Genomic DNA, 12,306 nt, shown 5'->3' on the forward strand with positions numbered 1-12,306 from the left:
TGGAAAGCACAAAGCCAATTTTCGGGCCACCTCTAGCAAGCACGCAGAACCTCACAAGATGCACTTCTAGATGCCAAACTTACTCTTCTTTCCTTGCATTTCTATTTCCTCCTTATTTTTTTTTCTCTGTATTTTGTTCTACTACATCACTTGTACTTCCTTAAGTTACCTCAAAAACCCTTTTATGGAAACCAAAGAAGGCATCAAGTCATAGGTAATGGGATCCATGGAGATGTTTACACCCCTGACTCAGTAATTTCCTAAGGAAATAATTCAAGTGAAGCCAAAAGCCCTCAGTACAAAGACATTGGTGGTCATGTGAGCCAAAAATTGGATACCACCAAAATGGCCAACACTAGGGAATGGTTTAGTAAGTGAGTGCGTATCACTACAATGCAAGATTATAAGCCATTTGAACAGTGACAATGGAGACTGTGGAGACGTGGGGTGATGCTTCAGGGATAAGGTTCAATGAGAAATGCAGACTGTGCCCCTCGGCCAAGATCCAAAGGTAAGAGGCAAAATGAGACTGCCATGTCGGGCTCGTAGGATTCTGGATGTTTCTATTTTTAAAGTTGCCATATTTTCTGTCTTTTCTGCTTTAAAACCCAAACTCCCCCAGAGCAATGGCAGGCCTGGAAAACAGAGGGTTAGGACTCAGGGCAGGACTCGGGCCACACACAGCTCAACCACAGAGCCACTGGGGTGGTGACGCTGCAGGATATGTCCTGGGATGAGTTCCTCCAAAGCAGAGCTCACTGCAGAGTACAAAGTGTTACTTCAGAAAGGAAGCAGCTGAAAAGAGCTTCAGCAAAGACAGGCAGAGGGCTGGGGGGCCCGGGGTTCCGCAGGGGAGGGTTTCTGGAGCAGGCGGTTGTGAGCCAGGCTCCCATGGGAGAAGGGAGAGCAATCCTGGTGGGAGAAGCAGCACCTGTCAGGCAGGTCTCTGGGCAGGAGAGCTGGAGGGTTTGTGTGGCTAGATCCACGGTGGGTAATAGCAAGGAGGGAGGGAGGTCACAGTTCACCCAGGGAAGCTGGGGACCCATCCACAGGGGACAGAGACAGGACAAAGACGGTTCTGGCAACCCCATAATAATAACCCCAACATCTACTGACCGGACTTCCCTGGTGGTCCAGCGGTTAAGACTCTGTGCTTCCACTGCAGGGGGCACGGGTTTGATCCCTGGTCGGGGAACTAAGATCCCATGTGCCACGCAGTGTGGCCAAAAAATAAATAAATAAGTAAAACCTTAAAAAAAAAAAAAATCTATTGACCTCTCACCCCATACAACTAAAGCTCAGAAAACTCGGTAATTTGTCTGTGGTCTCACACCTAATGCGCAGGGGACCAGGGCTCTGTGCCTCTCAACTACCCTGCTGCTTCCCAAGCCTGCCAAGGGGGCCTCTTAGATCTGTGAAAGCTGGACTATGGCATAGCTGTCTCAGGTCACTGCTTCCGGTTGTTTGCTTGGTCGAGATTCTGGAATCTGCCCTAGGTGAAGTCGGACAGGGGAGGGGACCTGAGATGGGAACCTGGGGCTGCCGCTGGGTCTGCCCGGGGAAGCAGGGTGCAGCGGGGGAGGGAGCGCTTCAGTGGGGGATGCCGTAGGAAGGGCCTAAGGAGACGGGCGGGGGGGAGGGGGGGACCAGAGGGGCTGCCTGTGAAAATGGGACGATGGGATCTGAGAGGGGAGGATGGGGGTCAGAGGAAGAAGGGGTCAGACAGGGGATGCTGGCTGTGTCTCCATCCATGTGTCATCCTCCTACAAATCTGCTGGGAAGGCCTCGCCTATGGGTTATGCATTTAAGCCACTGCTTTCTTCTTAAGGAGGCTCATTGATTCAAAACTCCCTGCAAGGAAGAATAACATCCCATAAGAATAAATACACAGTGGGAAGACGAGCCATTCCCTCAGCACATAAAAGCCACAACCACTGTCGTACATCATTCTTCCTTTCCAGCTTCTCAGCATGATCTCGAAAGTTCTGGAGGGGTCACCCCAAAATTTAGGCCACTCAGCTCTGGCTGAGTTCATCATGCTAACACTGAAGTTTCACACCAAAGTTACTGACTTTGAAGCACGTTCTTCCACCTTGGTGCCCACACTACCTCTTAACAAAGGGGCGGATGACATTTAGAAGATTTTTAAATTGTAACAACAGTGAATCTTAAAATAGCAACACAAGAGTCACCAAAATCCAGGGCAGACATTCAGAGACCTGTAAACAACACGACACCCCACCAGACACTGACATTTGGGTATTTCTGTCCTCAGCTGATGGTGGCGCCACCATGTGGCAACAGCGTTAAACACAAGATCCCGCAGCAGGGAGCTAAGCAGAGACCGCCACTCCAAAAGTGGCACCTTAACCACTGCGTTCCAGCTTTGGAATCCTGCTGTTGTCAGTGAATTGTTTGGTTTTGTTTTTAATGGCAGGAGTCCACATTACTTCAAACCATATTTTTATATGGTTCTATTTCAAATTCAAACAATTAGAATGCACATAAGATGGAAGCATACTGTGGGCTTTGTGCCAGGCTGGGGACCCAGCTGCAGGGCAGATGGGATTGGCTCTGCCCTCAGAGAGCTGACCAGGGGACGAGGCCATCTGAATGCAAGGTGAAAGTGCTAAGACAAGGGAAGAACGGGGGCTGCAGGAGCACAACAGCCGGCGCGAACCCTGACTTTGTGCAAGGAACGAGGTGTTCAGGGAAGGCTTCCTGGAAGCGGTGACAATAAGCTGTAACCAGAAGGATGGATGATTAAGAGTTGGCCAGGAGACAAGGCAGAGGAATGGCACATAGAAAGCCTGAGGAGTAAGCCAGACCCTGGTGTCCTGGGAAGGCTGAGCAGCGCTGGGGTGGGCACAGCATGCCAGTTGGGGGAGGCGAAGAGTTCGGGGCCAGATCAAGGGCCCAGCAGCCCCACTAAGGAGTCCAAAGAGTAAAACCACAAAGATCCTCCTTCGCTGCTGAGAATGGACAGTGGGGTGGGCCCTGGCCCAGAAGACCGGCTAACTATCTTCCCCAGAAAGCTGGCACCCCAGCTCACCCTTCAGTCTGTTTTTCCTTTGATTCACAGGAGAAAGAGGGACCATGCACTTCTGAGTAAGAACATCACTTGACCACACATTCTGGATCATAAGAAGACAAGTTACAAAGGATTTCAACCCAAGAACAGCAGCCTCTCCATCCACCTGTCATCATCACTCTGAGGTAACTGCACTGGTGACAGGGGTGGGGCTCTTATGTGACACTGAGTCCTCTGGGGTCAGCAGGAGGAGGGAGGCCAGGTTTCCAGTTAGGAAAATGAACCAGGCAATGTGTTAAGTGTGTTAAGAGACACACTAGGGACTTCCCTGGTGGCGCAGTGGTTAAGAATCTGCCTGCCAATGCAGGGGATACAGGTTCGTGCCCTGGTCCAGGAAGATCCCACATGCCGCGGAGCAACTAAAGCCTGTGCACCCCAACTACTGAGCCTGCGCTCTAGAGCCTGTGAGCCACAGCTACTGAGCCCGCGCGCCACAACTACTGAAGCCCGCGTGCCTAGAGCCCGTGCTCTGCAACAAGAGAAGCCACAGCAATGAGAAGCCTGCGCACCGCAACGAAGAGTAGCCCCCTCTCGCCACAACTAGAGAAACCCCACGCACAGCAACAAAGACCCAACGCAGCCAAAAATAAATTAATAAATAAATAATAAATTAATTTTTTTAAAAAAAGAGCCACACTGCTTAGTATGTGAGAGATAGTAACAGTAAGAGCTAGGCTCTGTTACTACCCCTATTTGCCAAGACTTCTAGAGATTAACTGGCCCGTGGCTGTGCAGGGAGCAGCTAACCCAGGATTTAACCCAGTGTTCTCCATCACTCATGGCCAAGTTATAGGCCTGGGTCGTGATAGTGACTTAACACAGTTCCAGTCAAATTATAAGTTCCGGGGGACAGAGACCCCACCTCTGCATCTCTACAGCCTGGTGTATACAGCAGGCGGTCAATAAACTTACTGGATGAATCATACGACCAGAGCCTGCCCTCCTAGACAATCTCTCCCATGACTCCCCCGCCAATGTGGAATAGTATGGGACAAATCACCGTGTGCAGAAGAATATGCCTCAGGTGCCCACGTTACAGGTCACTGGCGTGCACACTTGGCATGCAAGCCGACAGCTCTACGGTATAACAATGCCCGCTTCTCTGGCAGATCAGGCCAAGGGACAAGGATGTGATATGCCTTTCAGACATCCCTGCCCCTGGAGATGCCATCATGTCCCATAATCCAGGACACATAATGGTGTTCTCTCTTCCCTCTTTTTTTATTTTATAAGAAAACCAGGTAACGTTGAAGTAGGGCTCAGGTTTAAAATCAGGACATATAGCAAAACTACAAACAATCTAAATAATCCTTAAAAATTACTGAATCCCCAGGACCTAAGCCTTTGGGAATTCCAGTAGTTAATTCAGCAACGGCCTCCCTTTCTCTGCGAAAGGGGGAAGGGAGTCTGGTTGATGGAGGTCAGGGGAATGATGATAAGGAAAATGAAGGAGGTTTTCTCTCTCCTCTGCGTTGTTTGTTTTTGCCAAGTCTCTGGGGTTGAAGAGGCCACAGCTGAATGATCCCCTGATGCTATGGCACTGTGAGACGGAAGACGCAAACCTCTAAAGGCTGGACAGAGCTGAAGCTACTCCAGCTAGACAGAGGTGCCACATTCGGACAGCAGTGACCATGTTTGGGACGCCCCCGGCTGCCTGGATCAACCCCCGGGACACCGAGAGGAGCGACGGAGAAGGGAGTAGGCAGCGGCTGCTTCCCCACTAGACTCACAGGGGCAGGGAGGCTGAGGACCGGCCTACCTCCGCCACAGGCCTGGATGAAGAAGAGCTTGGGCTTCCCTCCCAAGCTGGGGCAGCCGGTTCCGTTGAAGATGTTCACAATTTTCTCGACAGACACGGGACATCCATCCATGCCATAAACAGCGCCCGGGAACTGGAGGTGGCTAGCCTAGAAAACCATGAATCCTGGTGACAAACCCAAGAAGTCAGGGTAGGAATCCAACAGCCTGTTCAGAGGCTTTGTGGGGGCCAAGCATTTAGAAGGTCCCACCCAGGGGCACAAGGCTGAGTTACAGCAGGTTGGTTCCGGGCGGCCCCTGGTCCACCTCTACTCCAGGGGTCTGAAACTCACATGCCTATAAGCACCAGATAGCCTAACTCGAGGACACTGGGCAGCTACCTCCAGATCGGCTGCTCTCAAAGTGTGGTCCCTGAAGCAGCAACATCAACATCACCTGGGAACTTGTAAGACACACAAATTCCTGGGCCCCACCCAGACTTCCTAAATCAGAATCCCTTGTAGTGGGACCAGCAATCTGGTCCTTCAGGCACCTCTCTTGCAGCGAAACGTTGAGAACTACTATTCTACACGAATTCTTCTCAAACTTTATGTGCACGGGGATCTCGTTAAGGTGCAGGCTCCGAATGAGAGTCTGCATTCTCAAGAGCTGCCAGGTGATGCCCAGGATGCCGGTCTAGGGGCCACACTGTGAATGAAAGAACCAAATGGGCAGCCCCTGCCCTGCCAAAGGCCAGAGTTTTGCTCCGTGAGGATGCTGGCCTGATAAGGTCAGACCTTTGTGGCTTTTCAAGAGAAGCCGGAAATCCTGATTTTTTGTGCTAAAGTTGCCAGTTTTGAAAACACTGTGCAACCCATAGGGGTTGTTACCTCTGTTCTGTCCAACCCCTCAACTCAAAAGATGGGGAAACTGAGGCCCAGGAAGGGGGAGGGGCGTGGCCACAATGACCCAGCACATTAGTGACCAAGCCCAGAGTGGGTCCCAGTGTCCCAACTCCCAGCCAGCAGCAAACGGCCTGGAAAAACACCAAGCAGGACCGAGGCAGGAACTGGGAGCTCTTATGAGCTGAGCCCAGCTCTGAACAAAATCCAGCTTGTCTTTTCCTGCCTCGCCCAGACAGCTTCTCCCAGGGACACCGTGCTACCCAGGAGGCGCATCAACTCCTCAGAGGGCAAATGGCTCCCGAGCAAACAACGGGAGGTGGACAGGGTCCCGCGGCTCTTCCCACAGGGCCAGGGTGTCTTGGACACAGGAAAGGACGGGGCTCGGCACAGCCTCTCAGGGCAGCCTTCCCAGGCACCTGCCCAAGGAGGTGAGGCCGCCTACCTGACAGCCATGAGAGAGGATGACCACCACGCAGCAGTCCAGAGCACTGTGGTCCCGCCGCGCCAGCTCCCCCAAAGCCTGGACCATTTGCTACAAGAGAGGGCTGAAGGTGAGCCAGACCGCTGACGGATCAGGTCCTTGTCCTGGGCCTGCCCCCTGCTCCCAGGGCCAATAGTGAAGTAATGACAGTCACAGCAATCACAATAGCCACCATCCTTGGGGAAGAGATGCTGGGCTAGGCACTCTTTATTTACTCCTACAATGACCCTAGGAGGTGAGCATGGCTCTCGCTGTCTAGACAAAGAAGCTAAGGCTTGGGAGTCACACAGGTAGTGGGAGAGCCAGTCCTCAACCCGGGCCTCTGAGTCTGAAGCTTGCACTGGTAACCACTGAACCATACTGCCTCTCATGGTCCTACAGACCGAAGGGCTCGTCTTGGGGAGTCATATGTTTCCAGGGTCCCTCGCAGGACACTACCCCGCCCGCCCCCAATCTCTCTCTGTGCACAGGGACCATACCTTGGCAGTCAGGTTACACTTCACCTCCACCACGAAATGCAGCAAGTGGAAGCGTTGCTGCATCCTCTCACAGTCAATATTGGAGCCCGTGCGGGTGTTGAGCCCCGACTCGTGGCAGAAGTTCACATTGTTGATAATGAGGCAGTGTCCACAGGGGTCTGCGTTCAGGACGTATGCCTGCCCAAGCACAGGGACCAATGTAAACCGGGGTCTCGGTGCACTCCTCGGGAGAGAAGGCGACCCCCTGGGTTTCACTCATGGGGTAGACAGTCTGGAGAGATGGGACAGAGCATGTAGTCTGCCTCCCTCTGAAGGAGGGGTCTGGGATCTACACCCAGCATTCCAGACTGCGAAGCAGACTAGGGTGCGCACTAGCTGTGTGACAGACGAACAGCTAAACTTGGGACCAAAGATTAGCTCCCATCGCAGTATTCAGGGATGGGAGCTGCTAGCTTAGAAATCCAACTCCCCTAGACATTCATCCCAAAAGGACCTGGAGGTCGCCCAGTCCAGGGGAGCACCTGAGAACCGTGTGGTCAGCTCTACCAGCAGACTCTCGCCCGGGCCACCCTCGGAGAGTCTGAGGCCACTTCCTCCAGAGGTTCAACGTTTCCCTAGTAATTCTCTCTCACAGCAGCCTGTTCTTTTCGTTTATGGTACTTAACAGTATTTATACTTATGTATTTCTTTGTGTGACTAGCCTCTGCTAGGCTGATGGCTCCATGAGGGCTAGAAACTCGAGTGGTCTGTTCCCAGGTGTCCTAGCACGAAGCCCAGGGCTGACACACAGGAGTCACACGATAAATGCTGTGACTAAGACAGAGAGTGACTTGGTCTGTGGTGGCTGCTGCAGCTGATTCTGATGCCCACCCCTCGTTAGATCTAAACTTCACAGACGAGGAAAGAGCAGGGCTAGACAATCTGCTGCAGGAAGAGCTGTACCAGGGCCAGGGTGCTGTAGGGTGCCTGGGACTGGGACCCTCTCTCCCGCTGGGCTGAGTTCCCTGGGCTCCTGACACGGCTGCAGGAAGGATCTGGGAAGTGGAGAGCAGAAGAACCCAAAGCCAACACAACTGGCCCCAAATCACATGAAGACTCACCAAGTCGGCATTTCCCTTGGCTCTGTCCTGAGCACCTGGAGAGAGAGAAAGGAAAACTTGAATGTCGGGGTCCAACAGGGGAAGGGCAAGGGACACTGTGAGGACAGCTCCCACAGAAACACAGAGAAGCAGGAACTCAGGAACCCTCAGGAACTGCTGGTGGGAGCCAAGTGGCACAGCCACCTGGGAGAACTGTTTAGAAGTTTCCAATAAAGTTAAACACACACCTACTCTCTGACCAGCAACTCCACTCCCAGGTACATACCCAAGAGAAATGAGCACAATGGGCACAAAAAGACTTGCCCGTGGGGCTTCCCTGGTGGTGCAGTGGTTGAGAGTCTGCCTGCCAGTGCAGGGCACACGGGTTCGAGCCCTGGTCTGGGAGGATCCCACATGCCGCAGAGCGACTGGGCCCGTGAGCCACAATTGCTGAGCCTGCGCGTCTGGAGCCTGTGCTCCGCAACAGGAGAGGCCGCGATAATGAGAGGCCTGCACACCACGATGAAGAGTGGCCCCCACTTGCCGCAGCGGGCGAAGGCCCTCGCACAGAAACGAAGACCCAACACAGCCAAAAATAAATAAATAAATAAATTAATTAAAAAGACTTGCGCGTGAATGATCACCGAAGACTTATTCATAATCCCCAAACCAGAAACAACCCAAACGTCCATCAACAAGTTGATGGGGAGACTTCCCTGGTGGTCCAGTGAGTAAGACTCCATACTACCAATGCAGGGGGCCCGGGTTCAATCCCTGTTCAGGGAAGTAGATACTGCATGCATGCCAAAACTAAGAAGTCCACATGCCGCAACTGAGAAGCCTGCATGCCACAACTAAAGATCCCGCATGCCACAACGAAGATCCTGTGTGCCACAACTAAGACCCGGCACAGCCAAAATTAATTAATTAATTAATTGATTAATTAATTAATTAAAAATGATAAGTACTAGGGATGTAATGTACAACATGATAAAGATGATTAATGCTGCTGTATGTCACAAATAAAAGTTGTTAAAAGACTAAAAAATAAAAAAACAAGTTGATGGGTAAGCAGACTGTGATACAGCCATACAAAGGGATACCACAGAGCCTGAAAAGGAATGAGTTACATGCAACACCATGGATAACCGCAAAAACACCAGGCCAAGTAAAAAAAAGCCAGCAGAGTATATATGGTGTGATTCCATTTATGTGAAATTCTAGAACAGAAAGACATAAGGAAGCTCCAGGTCTGCTCCCTCTCTGTGGAATTCATGGGGCCAGCACACAGTAGGTCCTCAGGAAATAGTTGAAGAATGAATAAATAAGTAAAGATGGTCATTTTTCCTTCAGTATCAAAAGAGTTTTCATTTCAACTAGCAAGAAGGCAACTGGTCACCAGCCTACAAGGTTACGGGACTTTTTCTTTTTTAAACAAATAGAACACATTGACCATCTCCAAGTCACACTGGAGACTATTCTCATGATCCAACTATGGTGCCATTCATTGCTCAGAGCGGGCCTGGACCTTGTTGGGAACTATTCTTTTGCCATGACTGCTGAGCCCGTGTGCCACAGCTACTGAAGCCTGTGTGCCTAGAGCCTGTGCTCCGCAACAAGAGAAGCCACTGCCAGAAAAAGTCATGCCAGAAATGCATTTACATTCCATCTTTTAAATTAGAAATGGTTTTACCTAGCCTGAAGACTCCTATTAGACCACAGACTTAATTCTTTAACAACTGCTCATTTCCAAAATTCCACTGCACCCCAAAAATATACCATTATCTACAACTGAAAAATGTATTCATTTCCTGAATTAGCAGTAATGATCCCTAAAGTGAGAGAGTAACATCATCAAAATGGCAGAATAAGAGTTTTCTACCACCTTCCCCCTCCCAAAGAACACCAATTTTCACAATCACCCATGGACAAGAGTGCCTTTGTGGAAGTCCAGGAGTCCAGCAGAGAAGTTCCAGTACACCATTGGTGCAAAAATCCAATTATATAGGACACATTGAAGAGTAAAGACTGGAGGAGGTTACGCCTTCTTCAAATGCAAAGACAGCGACATAAGACTTTGAGGAGCATGAAAAATCAAGGAAATAAGATACCACCAAAAGAATACAGTAGTTTTCCACAGTAACTGACCCCAAAGAAATGGAAATCTATGATTTGCCCAATAAAGAATTCAAAATTGTTGTTTTAAGGAAGCTCAGTGAGCTATAAGAAAAGACAGAAAGACAATTCAACAAAATCAGGACACCTATACACAAACAAAATGAGGAGTTTAACAGAGAGATGGAAATCTTAAACACACTCACACACAGAAACTGTGGCGCAGAAAAATACAATGAATAAAATGAACTATGCAATAGAAAGCATCAACATCAGACGTGACCAAGCAGAAGAAAGAACCTGTGTAGAAGACAAGTCATTTGAAATTACCCATTCAGAAGAGGACATAGAAAAAACAATGAAAAAGAACGAAGTAAGCCTATGTATGTAAAGCCTGTAGGATATCATTCAAAGAAACAATCTATGCATTATTGGAGTCTCAGAAGAAGAGAGGGACAAAGGGGCAGAAAGCTTATTCAAAGAAATAATGGCTTAGAACTTCCCAAATATGGGGAGGGATTTGGAAATCCAAGTTCAAGAAGCTCACAGATCCCCAAACAATTTCAACCCAAAAAGATCTTCTCCAAGACACATTACAATGAAACTGTCTAAAATCAAAGACAAAGAGAGAATTTTTAAAGCAGCAAAAGAAAAAAATTCCTCACATACGAGGGAACCACCTAACAGCTATCAGCAGACTTCTCAGCAGAAACCTTGCCGGCAAGAAGAGAATGGGATGACATATGCAATGTGCTCAAAGAAAAAAAATTGCCAGCCAAGAATACTTTATCCAGCCAAGCTGTCCTTCAGAAATGGAAAGACTTTTCCAGGCAAACAAAAGCTGAGGGAGTTCATCACTGCTAGACCTGCCTTACAAGAAATGCAGAAAGAAACTCTTCAGGCTGAAATGAAACATGCTAATTAGTAACATGGAAACACATGAAAATATAGAACACACTGGTACATAGTCAAAATCAGATACTCTAATACTGTGGTGGTGGAGTGTTAATCACTTAACTCTAGTATAAATGTTAAAGGACAAAAATATTATATATAACTATTGCTATAATAATTTGTTAATGGATACACAATATAAAAGATATAAATTGTGACATCAAAAACATAAAATTGGAATCGACAGGTTCAATGCAACCCCTATCAAAATCCCAACATTTTCCACAGAAATAGAAAAAAATCCTAAAATTTATATGGAACCACAAAAGACCCCAAATAGCTAAAGCAATCTTGAGAAAAAAGAGCAAAGCTGGAGGTATCACATTCCCTGATTTAAAATTATACTACAAAGCTACAGTAATCAAAACAGCATGAAAAAAAAAAAAAAAACAGCATGGTATTGACAGAAAAACACACAGATCAATGGACCAGAACTGAGAGCCCAGAAATAAACCCACATATATATGGACAATTAATTTATGACAAAGGAGCAAAGAACATACAGTTGAGAAAGGAGAGTCTCCTCAATAAATAGTGTTGGGTAAACTGGATATTCACATGCAAAAGAATAAAATTGGACCCCTACCTTACACCATTCACAAAAATCACTCAAAATGGATTAAAGACTTAAATGTGAGACCTGAAACCATAAAACTCCTTGAAGAAAACACAAGACCTTAACACTGGTCTTGGCAACGACTTTTTGGGATATGACACCAAAAGTACAAGCAACAAAAGCAAAAATCAACAAGTGGAACTACATCAAACTACAAAGCTTCTACACAGCAGAAGAAAAAATCAACAAAATGAAAAGGCAACCTACAAAAGGGGAGAAAATATTTGCAAACCGTATATCTGATAAGGATAGATATCCAAAATATATTAAAAACTCATATAACTCAATAGCAAAAAACCCAAATAATCCAGTTTAAAAATAGGCAGAGGAACTGAATAAATGGCCAACAGGTACATGAAAGTTGCTCAACATCACTAATCAGAGAAATGCACATCAAAACCACAATGAGGGCTTCCCTGGTGGCGCAGTGGTTGAGAATCTGCCTGCCGATGCAGGGGACACGGGTTCGAGCCCCGGTCTGGGAAGATCCCACATGCCGCGGAGCAACTAGGCCCGTGAGCCACAACTACTGAGCCTGCGCGTCTGCAGCCTGTGCTCCGCAACAAGAGAGGCCACGATAGTGAGAGGCCCGCGCACCACGATGAAGAGTGGCCCCCGCTTGCCGCAACTGGAGAAAGCCCTCGCACAGAAACGAAGACCCAAGACAGCCAAAAATAAATAAATAAATAAATAATAATTAAGAAAGCAACTTTAAAAAAAAAAACCACAATGAGATATACCTCATACCTATTAGAATGGCTATTATTAAAAAGACAAGAGATAACAAATGTTGGCAAGGATGTGGAGAAAAGGGAACCCTTGTGCACTGTTAGTGGAAATGTATATTGG

General features: G+C 48.3%; 1 protein-coding gene across 2 annotated transcripts in view; it reads right to left on the reverse strand.

Moving 5' to 3' along the window:
- The window catches only part of CASP9 (caspase 9), a 30,561-nt gene that overhangs the window by 8,165 nt on the left and 10,090 nt on the right, over positions 1 to 12,306 (reverse strand). The window contains exons 3-6 of one of the 2 annotated variants that reach the window (XM_059914229.1): positions 7,794 to 7,828; positions 6,694 to 6,870; positions 6,176 to 6,265; positions 4,851 to 4,998 (exon numbers count right to left, since the gene is read on the reverse strand). The exons of the other annotated variant lie outside the window; for it this stretch is intronic. Coding sequence (XP_059770212.1) covers positions 4,851 to 4,998; positions 6,176 to 6,265; positions 6,694 to 6,870; positions 7,794 to 7,828 — 450 coding nt within the window. The remainder of the gene's footprint in view (positions 1 to 4,850; positions 4,999 to 6,175; positions 6,266 to 6,693; positions 6,871 to 7,793; positions 7,829 to 12,306) is intronic. 2 annotated transcript variants of the gene reach the window in all.

This window comes from Balaenoptera ricei, chromosome 1 (genome assembly GCF_028023285.1).
Source record: "Balaenoptera ricei isolate mBalRic1 chromosome 1, mBalRic1.hap2, whole genome shotgun sequence".
Taxonomy (NCBI): domain Eukaryota; kingdom Metazoa; phylum Chordata; class Mammalia; order Artiodactyla; family Balaenopteridae; genus Balaenoptera; species Balaenoptera ricei.